Below are 21,759 nucleotides of genomic sequence, written 5' to 3'. Positions count from 1 at the left end.
GCAGAAGTATCAGAGTTCACTCCCTCCTCCCTTGCATCATTCATGGAGAACACATTAACATTGTCTGGAGGCATGTCAGTACTGGCTGAAGGGTCAGCCCTTGGGGGGGGCCCAAACTGGGAGGTTATCTGCCCCAAATCTGTCCCAAGTAACACGTTTGCGGGGATCCGATCAGTTACCCCCACCTCTCTCACCCCTCGCCCTGCGCCCCAGTCCACATAAATGCCAGCAACAGGCAGCGCCGGGTCAATGCCTCCAATCCCGGAGACAGCGAGGGTTTTTCCAGGTATCAAGTCTTGGGGGGACACCATCTCAGGCCGCACCAGAGTCACCTCCGAGGCGCTGTCTTGCAGTCCTATGGTCACAGACCGGCCGACGGTGACAGGTTGGAAGCTGTCCAGGGACCTACCACCACCCCCACCCACACAATACACCTTGGGCGGCCCTTGGGACGGGGACGGAGCCGGGGCCTTGGGACGCTGAGGGCACATGGCCTTGAAGTGTCCAGGTAGGTTGCACTGGTGGCACCGTCTTGGTTCTGCCACGGGCCTGGAGAGGGGAGTTGAGGGGGACACCCCCTGCAGTCTAGGGGCAGGTGGGGCAGTCGCAGAATTCATCTTACCCCCTCTCCAGGTGCTGCTGGTGGCTGCTCTCCTGGCCTCAGGAGCCCGATTGTTGGTGTAGTCATCGGCAAGGGCAGCTGTAGCCGTGGACCCCTTTGGCTTCTGGTCTCGGATGAACTGGCGGAGATCCTCAGGGCAGTTCCACAAGAGTTGCTCCGTGATGAACAAGTCCAGGATCTCCGGTCCGGTGGAAAGCTGCAGGCCTTGGGTCCAGTGGTCGGCAGCTCGGGCAAGTGCCCGCCGGTGGTCAGCCCAGGAGTCCTTTGGTCCCTTTTGCAGGGTCCGGAACTTCTTGCGGTAGGACTCCGGAGTGAGGTTGTACTGTTGGATCAGGGCCCGCTTGATGGTGTCGTAGCCCTGATCTGCCTCAGCAGGCAAGTCCCCAAGGATATCCAGGGCCTTACCCCTTAGACGGGGGGTCAGGTATTTGGCCCACTGATCCTTGTCCAGATGGTGCTGCAGGCAAGTCCGTTCAAAAGCAGTCAGGAAAGAGTCCAAGTCTCCATCCTTCTCCAGCACTGGGAAGTCCTCAACACGGACCTTTGGACGTTTGGTGTCTTGAAGGTCAAGTGTGGCTGATGAGGGCTGGAGCTTGGCTAGATGCAGCTGGTGGTCACGGTCTGCCTGTCGCTCTCGCTCTCGCTCTTCACGCGCGGCCTGCCGCTCTGCCCTGCGCTCTGCCAGGAGTTCCTTGTAGCCCTCCCGGTCTCCAGCCTGGAGTAGGGCCATAGCCATTTGAAGAAGGCTATCCGAGCCTCCCAGGCTTGGTGGAATGGCACGTGGTGATCTGCGGCCCGCTGCGGAGCCTGGTGATTCACTGTCCATTTCAGAGCGGAGGACTGGCATCTGGCTCGTCGAGGACCCTTGGGTGAGCTGCTCCTCATCTTGTCCATAATTGCCAGGTTGTGCGCTGTCCTCTGCAGAACGGTTCTCTGGCGTCGGGCTCCTGGAGGACTCGTGGTCAACCTCCTCATTGCTGTCCACAGCACCGTCCTCCCTCTCTTCGGCTCCTGCCTTAGCATTGGCCAGTTGCATAGCTCTGCTCCTGGTGCCATCAGCCATTCTTGCAGACTTTTGGTCACTGACACAGAACTGACACCTGATGCGCCCACACACCTTACAGTATCTGCACTCTGACACTCTAGTGTTGAGCTAGTCTGAAGACCCCAGCAGCCACAGCTGCTGCAGGCAGTCTTTAGTGTCTGGGAGTATGGGTCTCACACTCACACACACTATTATCTCGATCCCACCGCTTGCCACCAATATGTCACGAACCACCGGGGGGGGTCACTCAGAAATCCCCCGCGCTGGCTACCAGTACGTCACAATCGGGGGGTAACAAGTGGGGGTCACCCCTCCTTTATACCTCCCGACCGACAGACAGAGCACGTGACGCGCTCTCTAGCGCCCCTCTTATAGTCAGGCCAATTATGGAATTGCCCGACAATAAGCAAGGAGGCCGCTATACTACTTATGCCGATTATTGAAGGGTCCCCGGTGAGAGTAGGGTATATATTCCCCCGACCTCTGCGGGCGGAATATATAAAACCTCCCCGAATCTCACTGGCCTCCCCACAATAATCCTTGGCACAATTCGCTGCCACCAACCGCTTCACGGTAACTATTAGCCGAACACCCAGACGTGGGATTCAAGATCGAGATAACAGAACAGCCCAAGATTAATTATATAATTTAATCAGCCTAAAGCACACTAGAAACTACAATATATACAATAGGGAATCTACAGAATATACATATGTCAGAGTACAGTTACAGATAAAGCATGGTTTACAAACAGGCATACACAGTTCCAGCAGTTACCTTGTGCGTCTGGCCACAGGGGGGCGCTGTAGACCAGGTTTCCAGGAACTCCCTCACAGGTCTTTCCCAACCAGGCCCCCGAGCAAAAGAACACTGGAAAATGGCCGAAGTAGGGTTATCAACCTGGGCAAATCCAGGTCCCCTCCTACCTTAGTGACCTCAGAGGGAGCACTGCTCCACCCCTGGCTGGAGTTATGGACAATATCCACAACATGGAATATGGGCCATAACTTTGCCTGGGAGCGTCGTAGGCGGACGCCAACGCTCTCATTGTGACAGTTATGAATTTAGCTACAGAACGAGAGGACTCATGACTTGTCTACTAGTTCCCCATTGGCTGATATCACGCCTGGGGTACTTCCCAAGCTCCCGCTCCCATAAAAAAGGTGTGCCAGCATCGTCCGCATGCGAAAACACCATTTTTATGGTTGCCACATTTATCGGAAATATGGCTTGCGAGATATGAACCATTTTTTACTGGAGTCGTTCTGTCTGGATACTTCCATAGCCTTATAATGAGATACAACTCTTGTTACAGGGTGACGGCAGGGGGTCATCCTGTGTCCATTGTTCCCAGGTCATCTAATCTCCATATCACAGGAGATGGCCATGGGATGTGTTGCTGGGATGTGACACCTTCCCAGATGGTGGACATTGAGAACAAGAAGGGAGGGGGCACTGCCAGGGAGTGATGAGAGCGATTATGACTGGAAATCATAATTCCTCTTCATATCCCAAGATTTGCCTCACATACTCACCTGTCTGCCGGTGCCATGCCCGCTCCCAGCCCCTGTCTCGGTACCGCCGCTCTGGCTGTGTGCAGTCTCCCCGGGGCAGGACCTTGCTTGCAGGACCTGGCGGTGGATCACCTGATGCAGTCACCTGACGCATCAGCTGATCGTAGTCTCGCGCTGTCGCCGGCTTTTTCGCGCCCGGCCGGCTATCAGCTGATCTTGCCGTCAGGGGACTTCATCAGCTGATTACCGGCAGCTCCTGCAGCGATCGGACAGGATCAGACTCCTGTCCAATCGATCGCTCCAGGAGCTGCCGGTAATCAGCACAGCACATAAGTGAGTATTATTTTTTTTTTTGCACCGATGCATCAGCTGATTGTATAATCGGCTTTTATACAATCAGCTGATGTGTGATGTGATTCACGTCCTTTGACCTGACACATCATCTGATCGCTTTGCCTTCCAGCAAACTGATCAGATGATATTGGATCCGGATTGGACGGCGCGGGACCCTTGACCCAGGATTACTACGGAGGGGGGGTTCTTTATTTCAATAAAGATGGAGTCACTAATTGTGTTGTGTTTTATTTCTAATAAAAATATTTTTCTGTGTTTGTGTTTTTTTTTTTTATCATTACTAGAAATTCATGGTGGCCATATCTAATATTGGTGTGACACCATGAATTTTGGGCTTAGGGCTAGCTGATAATATACAGCTAGCCCTAACTCCATTATTACCCAGCTAGCCACCCGGCATCAGGGCAGCTGGAAGAGTTGGATACAGCGCCAGAAGATGGCGCTTCTATGAAAGCGCCATTTTCTGGGGTGGCTGCGGACTGCAATTTGCAGTGGGGGTGCCCAGAAAGCTTGGGCACCCTGCACTGTGGATTCCAATCCCCAGCTGCCTAGTTGTACCCGGCTGGACTCAAAAATTAGGCGAAGCTCACGTCATTTTTTTTTTTTTTTTTTATTATTTCATGAAATTCATGAAATAATTAAAAAAAAAAGGGCTTCTCTATATTTTTGGTTCCCAGCCGAGTACAAATAGGCAGCTGGGGGTTGGGGGGCAGCCCGTACCTGCCTGCTGTACCCGGCTAGCATACAAAAATATGGCGAAGCCCACATCATTTTTTTTTTTCTTTTTGGGCAAAAAAACTGCATACAGTCCTGGATGGAGGATGCTGAGCCTTGTAGTTCTGCAGCTGCTGTCTGCTCTCCTGCATACACTAGTGAATGGAGGATGCTGAGCCTTGTAGTTCTGCAGCTGCTGTCTGCTCTCCTGCATACAATAGTGAATGGAGGATGCTGAGCCTTGTAGTTCTGCAGCTGCTGTCTGCTCTCCTGCATACACTAGTGAATGGAGGATGCTGAGACTTGTAGTTCTGCAGCTGCTGTCTGCTCTCCTGCATACACTAATGAATGGAGGATGCTGAGCCTTGTAGTTCTGCAGCTGCTGTCTGCTCTCCTGCATACACTAGTGAATGGAGGATGCTGAGACTTGTAGTTCTGCAGCTGCTGTCTGCTCTCCTGCATACACTAGTGAATGGAGGATGCTGAGCCTTGTAGTTCTGCAGCTGCTGTCTGCTCTCCTGCATACAATAGTGAATGGAGGATGCTGAGCCTTGTAGTTCTGCAGCTGCTGTCTGCTCTCCTGCATACACTAGTGAATGGAGGATGCTGAGACTTGTAGTTCTGCAGCTGCTGTCTGCTCTCCTGCATACACTAATGAATGGAGGATGCTGAGACTTGTAGTTCTGCAGCTGCTGTCTGCTCTCCTGCATACACTAGTTCTGCAGCTGTCTGCTCTCCTGCATACAATGAACATTTTGAAGGAAATGACATCAGACCTTTTTTTTTTTTTTTTTTTTTCATCAACAATCTTTAATGGCATTGTGCACTGATTAAAAACGCAGTGAGCAAAAACGCACCAAATCGCGGCAAAAACGCGTGCGTTTTTGTCGCGTTTTTTAGCCGCGGGTGCGTTTTTTAAGACAAAAACGCACAAAAAAATGCAGCGTGAAAAAAACGCCTAGTGCGCACATACATAGAAGCAGAACGTGCGCTCCACAATCACCATTCTTATATCCGACTCTGTCAGACAATATTCACACACCTCAGAAGTGACTTCTCCACTTCTCCCGCCAGGGAAGAGCCGGCGTCTGTGTCCACGTGGATGTGGCTTTCTTTTTATTATTGGGGCTAAGGTTACAGGTCCACGTTCTCTCCACAATTTATATGGGAATTGGGGGATCTGAATTTGGAGAATCGAGATTGGAAGAGCCTTTTTTTATTTATTCATTCATTCATTTTCCATGCCAAAACCATGAACCTGATGGGGGCGAAAATTAACAAAAAAAAACAAAAGATTCTTAAGGTTTTCTCCATTTCTGTCCAACAAGGTTTTTTGTTTTGTTTTTTTTTTTTTATTTACTTAAAGGGAACCTGTCCGGTCCAATATGCACCCGGGACCACAAGCAGTTCTGGTGTATATTCTAATCCCTGCCTAACCGTCCCTGTATACACTAGCATAGATAAAAGTATTTCTAAAGATCTTATATCATATGCTAATGAGCGCGGGACTAGTCCCCTGGGCGTTACTTCCCTGGCTAGTCGCCTCCCCCATTATCTTGTCAGTACGCCCCTGCTGTGTGCTATCATGCTAATGAATGCGCAGCCTCAGAGGCATAGTTGCGCTCACCTCTCCGCCGACATCGCCGCCCGATGCTGGATTTGGGCTCAGTGCACATTCCCCCGGAGTTTCGCTAATGCGCACTACTTCAGTTTGAAGCCAGGACGCGTACACCCGGCTTCATAGTGCGCATGACCCGACCTCCAGGATCATGCACACTGAGCCGAAATCCAACGGCGGGCGGCAATGGCAGTGGAGAGGTGAGTGAGATCATCCTGTGATGTGACGCTGCACGACCACAGGGGTGTACTAACATGCTAATGGGGCGACTAGCAAGGGAAGCAACGCCCAGGGGACTAGTCCCCGCGCTCATTACCATACAATATAAGATCTTTAGAAATCCTTTTTCTATAGATCTTTTTATCTATGCTAGTGTATACAGGGATGGGTGAGGCAGGGATTAGCAATATACACCAGAACTGCTCGTGGTCCTGGTGCATATTACACCTGACAGGATCCCTTTAACAGGTGGTGTCTTGACACATCCTTCATTATTCTGCTCGACGCGTTTCCCCCCACTCATACATTGGGGTTCATCAGGAGACTAATAATAATTCATTCATTTATATAGCGCTATTCATTCCATAGCACTTTACATATATTGGCAACACTGTCCCCATTGAGGCTCACAATCTAAGGTCCCTAACTGTATGTTTCTTTGTCGCTCCATTGGGAGACCCAGACAATTGGGTGTATAGCTACTGCCTCCGGAGGCCACACAAAGTATTACACTCAAAAGTGTAAGGCCCCTCCCCTTCTGGCTATACACCCCCAGTGGGATCACTGGCTCACCAGTTTTGTGCTTTGTGCGAAGGAGGTCAGACATCCACGCATAGCTCCACTGTTTAGTCAGCAGCAGCTGCTGACTATGTCGGATGGAAGAAAAGAGGGCCCTTACTTGGGCCCCCAGCATGCTCCCTTCTCACCCCACTTTTGTCGGAGGTGTTTGTTAAGGTTGAGGTACCCATTGTGGGTACGGAGGCTGGAGCCCACATGCTGCTTTCCTTCCCCATCCCCTTAGGGCTCTGGGTGAAGTGGGATATCATCGGTCTCCAGGCACTGAGGCCGTGCTCCATCCACAGACCCAGAGAACCTGCTGGACATGGAGCGGAGTATCCTCAGGGACATGGCCCTGCTACGTTGAGGTACTCTGTGTCCCTGTGGGGACCGCGCACGGACACACGGCAGCACTGTGCCATCTAGTGCCAACTAGTGCCATCGCACACTACAGCTTGCTGGGTGTGTTAGTGTATTAGGGGACTACCGCGCTAACCGCCGTTGCCAATTTTATTTCTTCAGCGCTCTATTGGGAGACCCAGACGATTGGGGTATAGCTACTGCCTCCGGAGGCCACACAAAGCACTACACTAAAAAGTGCAAGGCCCCTCCCCTTCTGGCTATACCCCCCCCGTGGTATCACGGGTTCTCCAGTTTTCAAGCTTTGTGCGAAGGAGGTCAGACATCCATGCATAGCTCCACAGATTTTAGTCAGCAGTAGCTGCTGACTATTTCGGATGGAAGAAAAGAGGGCCCATATAGGGCCCCCAGCATGCTCCCTTCTCACCCGTTGATGGTGTTGTAAGGTTGAGGTACCTATTGCTGGTACGGAGGCTGGAGCCCACATGCTGCTTTCCTTCCACATCCCCCTGGGGGGCTCTGAGGAAGTGGGATCCTGCCGGCCTCAAAGCCCTGAGGCCGGGCTCCATCCACAGACCCATTTGAACCTGCTGGATACGGAGCTGGAGTACCGTTCAGGGACATGGCCCTGCACCATTACAGGTACTCTGTGTCCCCGTACACACAGGCACAGCACACTCCGGACTTGCTGGGTGTGCTAGTGCGCCGGGGACAGTAAAGGGTTACAGTCACTGCAGCCTAGCTGAGTGACTTCGTGTATTGGGAACTACCGCGCCGGACGCTCCGGGAGCGGCGGCGCGGCTGGGACTTGTAGTTCGCCGGGGACTGGGCGCCGACCGCACTTTTACGGCGGCGGCGCTTATAAATCCAGTCCCCGGCTTCTGCGGCCTAGTGCCGCTTCGTTCCCGCCCCCTCCCTGTCACTCAGGGAAGGGGACAGATGCTGAGCAATCAGCAGCGCCGAGGGCTGGAGCCTTATTTACATGCTCCAGCCCTCTCACTGCACACTGTCGGACGCCGGATTCCCGCTCTGACTTGGGGCACGCCCACGGCCCGCCCCTCCTCACACGAGTTGGGGAAGACGCCGGCAGCCATTACTGCAGTCCGAGCTCGGACTTTCGGCAACCAGGCAGGACGGTGGCGACCATACACCCGCTTATAGGCGGGCGGTAAGCGGCACGCATAGTGCTGACCCCAATATATACTGCAGTGTGTACATGTGTATTTTAACTGCATAGGTCGCTATATGCCCGCTTGGAGAGCGACACATCAGCAGCAGGAAAGCAGGTGTGCTAAGGCACAGGCTTTCTAGGCTGCTTGTATTGCACGTACTGAAGTGTTCATTTGTGTTTATGCTTGTATGCTATACACTGCACTGTACAGTCGCTAGTCTTAGCTATATTCTCCTGGAATGGCTAGACTACAGCAGCAGAAAACCAAGGGTGCTGGGGCACAGGTTTTTTTCTATGCTGCTTGTATTGCATGGGCTGCAGTGTGCATTTGTACTTGTGCTTGTATGCTATACATTGCACTGTATGGTCACTCTTCTGGGCTATATTCCCCTAGATGACTAGTCTACAGCAGCAGAAGAGCTGGGGTGCCAGGGCACAGGCTTCTATGCTGCTTGTATTGCTTGTACTGCAGTGGTCATTTGTACTTTATGCTTGTATGCTATACATTGCACTGTATGGTCACTCTTCTGGGCTATATTCCCCTAGATGACTAGTATACAGCAGCAGAAGAGCAGGGGTGCCAGGGCACAGGCTTCTATGCTGCTTGTATTGCTTGTGCTGCAGTGTTCATTTGTACTTTATGCCTGTATGCTATACATTGCACTGTACGGTCACCAATCTTGGCTATATACTTCTAGATGGCTAGTCGGCAGCGGCAAAAAAGCAACACAGATTTTCAGTGCTGTTTTTTTTACTACATGGGATGCTGTTCATGACACCGTCCCATTGTGTGCATGCTCCCCTGTAGCACTTCGTCTGCCGGGGTCTCTAGCACTTCGTCTGCCGGGGTCTCTACTAGTCGTGGCCAAAGAAACCACCTGTCATCCCTGTCCAAGGACAGGGACGGAGTTGCAGTTTCGACAGATATATTGTCATAAGATAGAGACTTGCAGTCCAGACAGGCCATGGGCAATCTTCCTGACCAACCTCATTTGGAACGGGGGGTCCCAGGAGGACTCTCTGTATGATAAGGCAGCTCTCCAGGACTTTGATCCTGACATCGCTATCAATCCGGATACACCGGATGGTAACGCCATACGGAATGATCCTATAGCGTCCATCAATGGAAGGTTGGATCTTTCTCCCTCAGCTCCCCCAGTGGAGGAGTCAGCTTCACAGCAGGAGAAGTCCCTTTTCAGTATCTCAAACGGATATTGAGTATTTTTCTGGCCACGCTGACTTCAGAGAAGCAGTCCAGAAACACCACGCTTACCAGATAAGCGTCTTCTCCAAACGTTTTTTTAAGATACACGTTATCCCTTTTCCCCTGACGTGGTCAAGCGCTGGACCCAGGGTCCAAAGGTGGATTCTCCAATCTCCAGGCTTGCGTCTAGAGCCATAGTTGCACTGGAGATGGGGCTTCACTTAAAGATGCCATTCACAGACAGATGGACTCTGGTTGAAATCTGTCTAGGAGGCTATCGGCGTGTCGGTTGCTCCGGCATTCACAGCCGTATAGGCAACCTAACCTTTTCAGCTGTTCTTGCGCAGCTGGCCTTGAGCACATGTACATCTGTACCGCAGAGGCGTCCGTAACTCCGCAATGTCTGCACTGCGACTTACCCTATTAATGCTGTCCTAAAAGTACAGTCGAGGTTTCGGTCCTTCCCAAGCTCCGGCAGGTCCCAATTGTCCTCGTGCAAAAGGGCTACAAAACCTCAGACGGGCTCAGATTCCGGCCGGGCTCAATCACGCCCAAGGAAGGCAGCCGGAGGAACCGCTACCAAGGCGGTCTCCTCATGACTCTCAGCTCTCTCTCTCTCTCCGCATCCGCGGTTGATGGCAGACTCCCCCGCCTTTGGCGACATTTAGCTGCCACAGGTCACAGACCGGTGGGTGACGGACATTGTGCTCACGTGCACAGGACAGTGTTCTGTTCTCGTCCTCCGACTCCATTCTTCAGAACGGCCCCACCTCCCCACCGAGCAGATGCCCTGCTGCAGGCGGTGGACGCTCTAAGAGCAGAAGGAGTGGTGATCCCTGTCCCCCCTCAGGAACGAGGGCGAGGGTTTGTACTCCAATCTCTTTGTGGCTCCAAAAAAGGACGGCTCCTTCCGTCCTGTTCTGGACCTAAAACTGCTCAATAAGCATGCGAACGCCAGGCGGTTCCGGATGGAATCCCTCCGATCCGTCATTACCTCAATGTCTCGAGGAGACTTCCTTGCCTCAACAGACATCAAAGATGCCTATCTCCACGTGCCAATTGCTACGGAGCACCAACGTTTTCTACGTTTTGTGATAGGAGACGACCATCTTCAGTTCGTAGCTCTGCCATTCGGTCTGGCGACAGCCCCACGGGTGTTCACCAAGGTCATGGCAGCAGTGGTAGCAGTCTTGCACTCTCAGGGACACCCGGTGATCCCTTACTTGGACGATCTACTCGTCAAAGCACCCTCCCTCGAGGCATGACAACGCAGCCTGAATGTTACGCTGGAGACTCTCCAGACTTTCGGGTGGATCATCAATTTGGCAAGGTCAAATCGGTCACCGACTCAATCACTAACGTATCTCGGCATGGAGTTCACACTCTATCAGCGATAGTGAAGCTTCCGCTGAACAAGCAGCGTTCACTGCAAACAGAGGTGCAGTCTCTCCTTCAAGGCCAGTCGCACCCCTTAAGGCGCCTCATGCACTTCCTAGGGAAGATGGTGGCAGCCATGGAGGCAGTTCCCTTTGCGCAGTTTCATCTGCGCCAACTGCAAGGGGACATTCTCCGCCAATGGGACGGGCAGTCAACCTCCCTGGACAGGAAAGTCTCCCTTTCCCAGACGGCCAAGGACTCTCTGCAATGGTGGCTTATTCCCACCTCATTGTCACAGTGAAGATCCTTCCTACCCCCATCCTGGGCAGTGGTCACGACAGATACGAGTCTGTCAGGGTGGGGAGCAGTTTGTCTCCGCCACAGGGCTCAGGGGACGTGGACTCAGCAGGAGTCCACCCTTCAGATCAATGTTCTGGAAATCGGGGCAGGGTATCTTACCCTACTAGCTTTCCAGCAGTGGCTAGAAAGAGAGCAGATCCGAATCCAGTCGGACAACTCCACAGCGGTGGCATACATCAACCACCAAGGAGGGACGCGCAGTCGGCAAGCCTTCCAGGAAGTCCGGCGAATCCTCATGTGGGTGGAGGACACAGCATCCACCATATCCGCAGTTCACATCCCGGGCGTAGAAAACTGGGAAGCAGACTTCCTCAGTCGCCAGGGTATGGACGCAGGGGAATGGTCCCTTCACCCGGACGTGTTTCAGGAAATCTGTCGCCGCTGGGGGGTGCCGGACGTCGACCTAATGGCGTCTCGGCACAACAACAAGGTCCCGGCATTTATGGCACGATCGCGCGATCACAGAGCTCTGGCGGCAGACGCCTTAGTGCAAGATTGGTCGCAGTTCCGGCTCACATATGTGTTTCCACCTCTGGCACTCTTGCCCAGAGTACTGCGCAAAAAATCAGATCCGATTGCAGCCGCGTCATACTCGTCGCCCCAGACTGGCCGAGGAGATCGTGGTACCCGGATCTGTGGCATCTCACGGTCGGCCGACCGTGGTCACTACCAGGCTGGCCAGACTTACTGTCCCAAGGGCCGTTTTTCCATCGGAATTCTGCGGCCCTGAACCTGACTGTGTGGCCATTGAGTCCTGGATCCTAGCGTCTTCAGGATTATCCCAAGGGGTCGTTGCCACCATGAAACAGGCTAGGAAGTCCACCTCTGCTAAGATCTACCACAGAACATGGAAGATTTTCTTAACCTGGTGCTCGGCTCAGGGAGTGTCTCCCTGGCCATTTGCATTGCCTACTTTTCTTTCCTTCCTGCAATCGGGGTTAGAAAAGGGCTTGTCGCTCGGCTTCCTTGAGGGGGAAGTCTCGGCACTATCCGTGTTTTTTCAGAAGCGTCTAGCATGTCTTTCTAAGGTGCGCACGTTCCTACAGGGGGTCTGTCATATCGTACCCCCGTACAAGCGGCCGTTAGATCCATGGGATCTCAACAGGGTATTAGTTGCTCTCCAGAAGCCGCCTTTCGAGCCTCTGAAGGAAGTTTCCTTTCTCGCCTGTCACAGAAGGTGGCGTTTCTCGTTGCGATCACATCGCTTCGGCGAGTGTCTGAGCTGGCAGCTCTTTCATCCAAGGCTCCCTTCCTGGTGTTCCACCAGGACAAGGTAGTGCTGCGCCCCATTCCGGAGTTTCTCCCTAAGGTCGTATCCTCATTTCATCTTAATCAGGATATATCCTTGCCTTCCTTTTGTCCTCATCCGGTTCACCGGTATGAAAAGGACTTACGTTTGTTAGATCTGGTGAGAGCACTCAGACTCTACATTTCCCGCACGGCGCCCATGCGCCGTTCCGATGCACTTTTTGTCCTTGTCGCTGGTCCGCGCAAGGGGTTGCAGGCTTCTAAAGCCACCCTGGCTCGATGGATCAAAGAACCAATTCTAGAGGCCTACCGTTCTGCGGGGCTTCCGGTTCCTTCAGGGCTAAAAGCCCACTCAACCAGAGCCGTGGGTGCGTCCTGGGCATTACGACACCAGGCTTCGGCTCAACAAGTGTACCAGGCAGCTACCTGGTCCAGTCTGCACACTTTCACCAAGCATTATCAGGTGCATACCTATGCTTCGGCGGATGCCAGCTTAGGTAGAAGAGTCCTGCAGGCGGCAGTGACACCCCCGTAGGGGAGGGCTGTTTTGCAGCCCTAACATGAGGTATTTCTTTACCCACCCAGGGACAGCTTTTGGACGTCCCAATCGTCTGGGTCTCCCAATAGAGCGCCGAAGAAGAAGGGAATTTTGTTACTTACCGTAAATTCCTTTTCTTCTAGCTCTTATTGGGAGACCCAGCACCCGCCCTGTTGTCCTTCGGGATGTTTTTGTTGTTTGCGGGTACACATGTTGTTCATGTTGAACGGTTTTTCAGTTCTCCGATGTTACTCGGAGTTAATTTGTTTAAACCAGTTATTGGCTTTCCTCCTTCTTGCTTTGGCACTAAAACTGGAGAACCCGTGATACCACGGGGGGTATAGCCAGAAGGGGAGGGGCCTTGCACTTTTTAGTGTAGTGCTTTGTGTGGCCTCCGGAGGCAGTAGCTATACCCCAATCGTCTGGGTCTCCCAATAAGAGCTAGAAGAAAAGGAATTTACGGTAAGTAACAAAATTCCCTTCTTCGGGCGCGGCTGGGACTTGTGGTGCGCCGGGGACTTCCGCGCCGACCAAGGCTTATATGCCGGCCGCGCTTATCACTCGAGTCCCCGGCTTGCGCGGCCTAGTCTCACTTCGTTACCGCCCACAGACCTGCCAGTCAGGGTAGGGGCGTGACGCTGCACAGCACCGCAGCGCTGAGAGCTGGAGCATGCTTTGCATACTCCACCCCTCTCACTGTGTGCACTGTGAAGCCGGCAGCGCTGAGAGCTGGAGTATGCTTTGCATACTCCACCTCTCTCACTGTGTGCACTGTGAAGCCGGATTCCCGCACTTTCTCAGGCACGCCCACGGCTTCTTCCTCTGCAAGGACGCCAACGCCATTATTGTCAGTGTTTTTCTGTAGCGACAGAAGAGACAAGTTTAGGAATCCCTAGCAGGGATTCGGATAGTCACACAAACGCTGTGACCAGGCGTTAAGCAGCACCTGTAGTGCTGACTCCACTAGTGCTGAAGTGCACATATACATATATGCTTGTTCACTATACATTGCACTGTTCAGCTGCTTTTTTGTATATACCCTCCTTCATTGTGCGGAGGAGATAACAGCATATTCTCTGTGTAAAACAGAGGTGCAGAAGCACATGTTTTCTATGCAGTCGGTACAGCACGTATGGCTATATGGCCGGCAGTGTACATAGACCCCCATTGTATGCAACGGAGTCTCTGCAATGGGGACGGAGCCTGCAGTATTTACTGACAGATTTTCTGGGACTATGGCTATGATACTAGAAGCCTTGCAGTCCAGACAAGTCTCTCAAATCCATGGCCACTGTTCATTCATTATCCATGGTCCCCCTCAGTGGGAACAACTTTAAGCTCCAAGGGTGTCATGTGCTTCCCAGAGTGACGGCTCTGACACGGACGACAGTCCCAGACAGCCTGAGAGGCTCACTATGAGCGGCCCTCAAAGGGTCCCAGCAAGCGGACTCTCTGTGTGATGGCGGAGGTAGCTGCTCAAGATTCTAATCCTGAGACCGCTCTCAATCTGGATACACCTGATGGTGACGCCATAGTCAATAATCTCATAGCGTCCATCAATAGAATGTTAGTTATTTCTCCCCCAGCTCCTCCAGTGGAAGAGTCAGCTTCACAGCAGGAGAAATTCCATTCACGTATCCCAAGCGTAAATTAAATACTTTCCTTGACCACCCTGATTTTACACAGGCAGTCCAGGAACACCACGCTTATCCAGTTAAGCGCGTCTCCAAACGGCTGAGGATACACGTTATCCCTACCCCCTGACGTGGGCGATGGCTGGACCCAGTGTTCCAAGGGGCATCCTCCAATCTCCAGCTTGCAGCTAGATCCATAAGTTGCAGTGGAAGAGGGGGCTGCACTTAAAGATGCCACTGACAGACAGAGGGATCTCTGGTCGAAATCCATCTATGAGGCTATCGGCGCGCTGTTAGCTCCAGCATTCGCAGCCGTAGAGGCACTCCAAGCTACTTCAGCTTGTCTTACACAGATGGACACGGTCACACGTACATCTGTTCCGCAAGTGGCATCCTTAACGGCTCAAATGTCTGCATTTGCGTCTTATGCGAGTAATGCTGTCCTAGACTCTGCGAACCGTACGGCAGTGGCGTCCGCTAACTCCGTGGTTTTACGCAGAGCCTGGGTGTTAACTGAATGGAAGGCAGATTCTGCTTCCAAGAAAGGGCTAACCAGTTTGCCTTGTTCTGCGGACAGACTGTTTAGTGTGCGTGAAATGTAATCATTAAACAGTTCAAGAGTAAGGATTCTTCCTTACCTCAGCCCAGACAAAACAAACCCCAACATACCAAGGGACAGTCGGGGTTTTCGGTCTTTTCAAGGCTCGGGCAGATCCCATTTCTCCTCGTCAAAGAGGACTCAAAAGGATCAGAGGAGCTCAGTTTTCTTGGCGGACTCAGTCACGCCCAAAAAAGACAGCCTGAAAACCCGCTTCCAAGAGGCTTCCTCATGACTTGCGGCCTCCTCTATCCGCATCCTCGGTCGGTAGCAGGCTCTCCCGCCTTGGCGATATTTAGCTGTCACAGGTCAAAGACCGTTGGGTGAGAGACATTCTGTCTCACGGGTACAGGATAGAGTTCAGTTCTCGTCCTCCAACTCAATTCTTCAGGACTTCTCCACCTCCCGACCGAGCCGATGCTCTTCTGCAGGCGGTGGGCACTCTACAGGCACAACGAGTGCTGACCCCCGTTCCTCTTCAGGAACAAGGTCACGGTTTCTACTCCGAATTATTTGCGGTGCCAAGAAAAGACGAGTATTTCCGTCCCGTTCTGGGTCTAACACGGCTCAACCAGCTCGTGAACACCAGACGGTTCCGGATGTAATCCCCCCGCTCCGTCATCGCCTCAATGTTTCATGGGAGATCTACTTGTCAAGGCACCCTCTTAAGGAACATGCCAACACAGCCGAACGTTGCGCTGGAGACTCTCCAGAGTTTCGGGTGGATCATCAACTTTTCAAAGTCAGATCCGACCCCGGGCCAATCGCTAACATATCTAGGCATGGAGTTTCATACTCTCTCAGCGATAGTGAAGCTTCCGCTAGACAAACAGCGTTCACTACAGACAAGGCTGCAATCTCTCCTTAGGATCAGTCGCACACATTGAGACGCCTCATGCACTTCTCACGTAAGATGGTAGCAAGGGCGGCAGTCCCTTTCGCGCAGTTTCATCTGCGTCCACTACAATGGGACTTCTCCGCCAATGAGACGGGAGGTCGACGCCCATCGACAGAGACGTCTCCCTTTCTCAGGCGGCCAAAGACTCTCTACGGTGGTGGCTTCTTCCCACCTCATGGTCAGAAAGAAAGTTCTTCCTACCCCCAGCCTGGGCGGTAGTTACGACAGGCACGAGTCTATCAGAGTGGGGAGCAGTTTTTCTCTACCACAGGGCTCAAGGTACGTGGATTCAGCAAGAGTCCACCCTTCAGATCAATGTTCTGGAAATCAGAGCAGTGTATCTTGTCCTACAAGCCTTCCAGCAGTGGCTGAAAAGCAAGCACATCCGAATTCAGTCGGATATCTCCACAGCGGTGGCATACATCAACCACCACGGAAGAACACGCAGCTGGCAAGCCTTCCAGGAAGCCGGCGGATTCTGACGTGGGTGGAAGACACGGCATCCACCATATCCGCAGTTCACATCCCAGGCGTGGTAAACTAGGAAGCAGACTTCCTCAGTCGCCAGGGTATGGACGCAGGGGAATGGTTTCTTCACCCGGACGGGTTTCAGGCGATCTGTCGCCGCTGCGGGATGCCGGACGTCGACACAATGGCGTCACGGCACAACAACATTGTCCCGGCTTCATAGCACAGTCTCACGATCATCGATCTCTGGCGGCGGACGCCTCAGTTCAACATTGGTCGCAGTTCCGGCTACCTTATGTGTCCCACCTCTGGCATTGTTGCCCAGAGTGCTGCGCAAGATCAAGTCCGACTGTCGCCGCACCATCCTCGTCGCTCCAGATTGGCCGAGGAGGTCGGGGTTCCCGGATATGTGGTGCCTCACGGTAGGCCAACCATGGGCACTACCAGACCGACCAGACTTGCTGTCTCAAGGGCCCTTTTTTCCATCTGAACTCTGCGGCCCTGAACATGACGGTGTAGCCATTGAGTCCTGGATCCTAGCGTCTTCAGGATTATCTCATGAGTGGTTGTCACCATGACGCAGGCCGAGAAGCCAACGTCCGCCAAGATCTACCACAGATCGTGGAAGATATTCTTAGCTTAGTGCGCTGCTCAGGGAGTTTCTCCCTGGCCATTTGCATCGCCTATTTTTCCTTCCTTCCTACAATCTTGGTTGGAAAATGGTCGGTCGCTCAGCTCCCTTAAAGGACTAGTCTCAGCGCTATCTGTATTTTTTCAGAAACGCCTAGCCGACTTCCGCAGGTACGCACGTTCCTGCAGGGAGTTTGTCTTCTCATCACTCCGTACAAGCGGCCGTTAGAGCTCTGGAGTCTGAACAAGGTTCTAATGACTCTCTTGAAGCCGTTTTTCGAGCCTTGGAAAGTTGTTTCCCTTTTCCGTCTTTCACAGAAAGTGGCCTTTCTAGTAGCGGTCACGTCTCTTCGGAGAGTGTCCGAGCTAGCAGCGCTGTCATGCAAATCTCCATTCCTGGTCTTCACCAGGACAAGGGGGTTCGGCGTCCGATTCCGGACTTTCTCCCTAAGGTGGTATCCCACTTTCATCTCAATTAAGATATCACCTTACCTTCTTTGTGTCCTCATCCAGTCCATCAATTTGAAAAGGATTTGCATCTGTTGGATCTGGTGAGAGCACTCAGGATCTACATTCCCGCACGGCGCTCCTGCGCCGCCCGGATGCACTCTTGTCCTTGTCGCTGGTCAGCGTAAAGGGTCGCAAGCTTCCAAATCCACCCTGACTCGGTGGATCAAGGAACCAATCTTGAAACCTACCGTTCTGCGGGGCTCCCGGTTCCCTCAGGGCTGAATGTCCATTCTACCAGAGCCGTGGGTGCGTCCTGGGCATTACGGCACCAGGCTACGGCTCAGCAGGTGTGCCAGGCACCTACCTGGTCGAGTCTGCACACTTTTACCAAGCATTATCAGGTGCATACCTACGCTTCGGCAGACGCCAGCCTAGGTAGACAAGTCCTTCAGGCGGCGGTTGCCCACCTGTACGAAAGGGCTGTTTGACGGCCCTACCATGAGGTATTCTTTTACCCACCCAGGGACTGCTTTTGGACGTCCCAATTGTCTGGGTCTCCCAATGGAGCGACAAAGAAGAAGGGAATTTTGTTTACTTACCGTAAATTCCTTTTCTTCTAGCTCCAATTGGGAGACCCAGCACCCGCCCTGTTTTCTTAGGGTTTTTTTCGGTACACATGTTGTTCATGTGAATGGTTGCAGTTCTCCGATGTTTCTTCGGATTGAATTGGTCTTTAAACCAGTTATTGGCTTTCCTCCTTCTTGCTTTTGCACTAAACTGGTGAGCCAGTGATCCCACGGGGGGTGTATAGCCAGAAGGGGAGGGGCCTTACACTTTTGAGTGTAATACTTTGTGTGGCCTCCGGAGGCAGTAGCTATACACCCAATTGTCTGGGTCTCCCAATTGGAGCTAGAAGAAAAGGAATTTACGGTAAGTAAACAAAATTCCCTTCTTTTGGAGTGTGGGAGGAAACCGGAGAACCCGGAGGAAACCCACGCAAACACGGGGAGAACATACAAACTCCTTGCAGATGTTGTCCTTGGTGGGAATTCAACCCAGGACCCCAGTGCTGCAAGGCTGCAGTGCTAACCACTGAGCCACCACAAGACTGCAGTGCTAACCACTGAGCCACCACAAGACTGCAGTGCTAACCACTGAGCCGCCACAAGACTGCAGTGCTAACCACTGAGCCGCCACAAGACTGCAGTGCTAACCACTGAGCCACCACAAAACTGCAGTGCTAACCACTGAGCCACCACAAGACTGCAGTGCTAACCACTGAGCCACCACAAGACTGCAGTGCTAACCACTGAGCTACCGTGCCGCCCTAATAGGGCACAGTCTCCTCATAATGGTGTCTCCCGACCTCCCAGATAGTCAAAACTCTAAATCTATCTGGTAAATGAATGAATTTTCACGGTGATCTCGTATTTTGATCGCCTGGTATTACATTTTTTTTATTTTCTGTTCTTGCGGCAGCCGAAAATTTGCAATTCGGGCTTTTTTTTTTTTCCTCATTACACAGTTTATGCATCAGATTGATTTATTTTATATTTTGAAAAATCAGACTTTTTCAAACCCAGCCAAACCAAATATATGTTTTGTGTTTTTTTTTTTAAATTAATTTTTAATGTGGTAAAAGGGGGTCATGTAAATATTTTTTTTTTTTTTTGTTTTATTTTTTAAAAATTGAGCCTGCGATAGTCTGATCACTTTTTCTATATACAGCATTGGCTGTTAGAGGCAGATGATGGCTGTATGATTCAGTCGTCATCTGCATGGGAAGATGCCGCCGTCCAGCTGCAGCTCTGGGCCTCAGCCTGTAGACAACCTTCTCGGACACGTGATGTCTCCACTATGTAGGACTGTGTGTAGGGCCCCCTTCACACGTCCGTGTCTCCGGTACGTGTTTGGTCCGTTTCCTCGCGTGCCGGAGACACGAGCACACGTAGACTCATTAAAATCAATGGGTCTGCGCTCATGTGCGTGTTTTGCCGTAGACCGTGTACATGTGGCAGTTTGCTCCACATGTAGACATGTCCGCTTTTCTCCGGCATCACTGGTGTCACACGGACCGCGGAGAAAACACAAGTGTCTGTAAAAAAAAAAAAAAAAATTCTATACTCACCTTCTCCAGCGCTGCAGTCTCTGCCGCTGCTGTCACTTGCTTCTGACCCCCGCTCATTATGCTCATTGCATATTCACTTCACTGCGCCCCCGGAAGCAGCAGCAACGGGGAGTCGGCAGGAGCGGAGACCGAAGATCAGCACCACGGACAGCAACACCAGGGACAGGTGAGCAGAAAGTTCCCATTCTCCGTGTATTATCACGGATAACACACGTGTGCCATAAACACGGGACACGGAGGGCAATACGCACCTTTGACACGTCCGTGAAAAACGCGTGTGATTTTCATGGACGTGTGAAGGGTTAGAAAGTGTTTCCATTCACTGCACAGATCTTAACAAATGACTTTGTGTCATAAAGCAGGGGAAGCGCAATCTTGTTTCACCAGCCTGACCGCTGCAGCCAATCACTGGTCTCAGCGGTCCGATGCTGGCGGAGCTCGGATGACGGTAATCGGTGGCTGTGACCGTGTCTGTGTTTGTATCCGTCAGGATGCTGTGTGAGGACAAGGAGCAGAAGACGCCCCCCGAGGAGGAAGAGGACAAGGGGAGCAAGAAGGCAGCCGCCGGCCCCCGCAAGAAGTTCCAGTGGACGGAGGAGATCAGGTGAGGGCGCGGGTGCCATCTCCGCTTGCTTCAGTGACTGGAAACCTGAAGGTCCATCCAGATCTGGTGGTTGTCACAGCTGAGGGTTTGTAACACTCGCGTCCCAGTCTGCACGATCCTAGACTGAGAACTGTCTCCCCCGTGCTGACATTTTGCTACAGTGTATCAGCGCAGGGGACGTGTAGGCTTGAGAAGCCAGGGTCAGGGGTAAGATGTGTCACTTCATAGGAAAAAATACAATAAAAAGCAATCGATGCGTCGCAACTAAATCAAAATGATATAAAAACGTCACCGCGCGCAATCATGGAGGCCAACGAGGAAGAAATAAAGGGTTAATAATCTCGGAACATGGCCACGTGAAGCAGCTGCAATCAGTAAGCCCCTAGGGATGGGGAAAATAAAGCTCTGACTTTAGTGGATAAAAGGAGACCTGGAAACAACCTGCCATTAAGTGCGGTCCCAGCCCCTCAGTGTCGCCCCCTGTCCCCGCAGGCAGCTCCTGTGCCATCTGGTGCGGATGAAGGTGGAGATCTACGAGCCGGAGGTCAGCGGCATGGCCAGCCTGGAGGACTACCTGAAATGCTTCCTGGACGAGGAGGTGAAGCCCTTGTGGCCCCGAGGATGGATGCAGGCCCGGTATGTGGGGAGTCCGGCAGGGGGGGGTCCAACGTGGGAGGAGTCTGGTGGGGGAACCCGGGGTGTGAGGGCTCCGGTGGGGTTACCCGGTGTTTGAGCAGCCCAATTGCGGGGCCCGGAGTGTGAGGGGTCCACTTGTGTGCCCGGTGCATGAGGGCTCTGGCAGTGGGGGGGGCCCGGCGTGTGAGGGGTCCACTTGTGTGCCCGGCGTGTGAGGGGTCCACTTGTGTGCCCGGCGTGGGAGGGGTCCACTTGTGTGCCCGGCGTGGGAGGGGTCCACTTGTGTGCCCGGCGTGGGAGGGGTCCACTTGTGTGCCCGGCGTGTGAGGGGTCCACTTGTGTGCCCGGCGTGTGAGGGGTCCACTTGTGTGCCCGGCGTGTGAGGGGTCCACTTGTGTGCCCGGCGTGTGAGGGGTCCACTTGTGTGCCCGGCGTGTGAGGGCTCCGGCGGAGGGCTTGTGATGCTGGGTGTGAGGGGAGTTCGGGAGTATTGGGGGTGCGTGTAGTGTCGGGGTGCTGGTTGTACAGGGGGTTCATAGCTTTGGTGTCTTTTCTTACATTGTCTCCGCCACTTGCAGGACCCTTTTCAAGGAGAGCCGCCGCCTGTACCCGCAGCTGAGCTCGCTGATGTGAGTATACGTGCACTCTGGCTGTGGGGGCCGGAGGTCCGGGTCATGGTCCGGTCCGTCCACACACAGGCGGGTGGGGGAAGGGAGATTATACTTGGTTTTCTGATCACATTAAACCCTGGGGTTTCCTGCCAGTGACAGCAAGCAGAGGTCTTACAGCAATGGAGACTTCTCTATTTTAC

The 21,759-nt window shown here is 52.8% G+C and overlaps 1 protein-coding gene across 2 annotated transcripts in view; it reads left to right on the top strand.

Moving 5' to 3' along the window:
• UBN1 (ubinuclein 1) overlaps positions 1–21,759 on the top strand; it is a 65,842-nt gene that overhangs the window by 33,185 nt on the left and 10,898 nt on the right. For both annotated transcript variants that reach the window (XM_075318429.1, XM_075318430.1), the window contains exons 11-13: positions 20,199–20,312; positions 20,805–20,948; positions 21,527–21,577. In XM_075318429.1, the coding sequence (XP_075174544.1) occupies positions 20,199–20,312; positions 20,805–20,948; positions 21,527–21,577 (309 nt within the window). The remainder of the gene's footprint in view (positions 1–20,198; positions 20,313–20,804; positions 20,949–21,526; positions 21,578–21,759) is intronic.

Source organism: Anomaloglossus baeobatrachus, chromosome 7 (genome assembly GCF_048569485.1).
Source record: "Anomaloglossus baeobatrachus isolate aAnoBae1 chromosome 7, aAnoBae1.hap1, whole genome shotgun sequence".
In the NCBI taxonomy this organism is placed as follows: domain Eukaryota; kingdom Metazoa; phylum Chordata; class Amphibia; order Anura; family Aromobatidae; genus Anomaloglossus; species Anomaloglossus baeobatrachus.
Note: the sequence above shows the minus strand (reverse complement) of the source record. Positions and strands in the feature narration are given on the sequence as shown.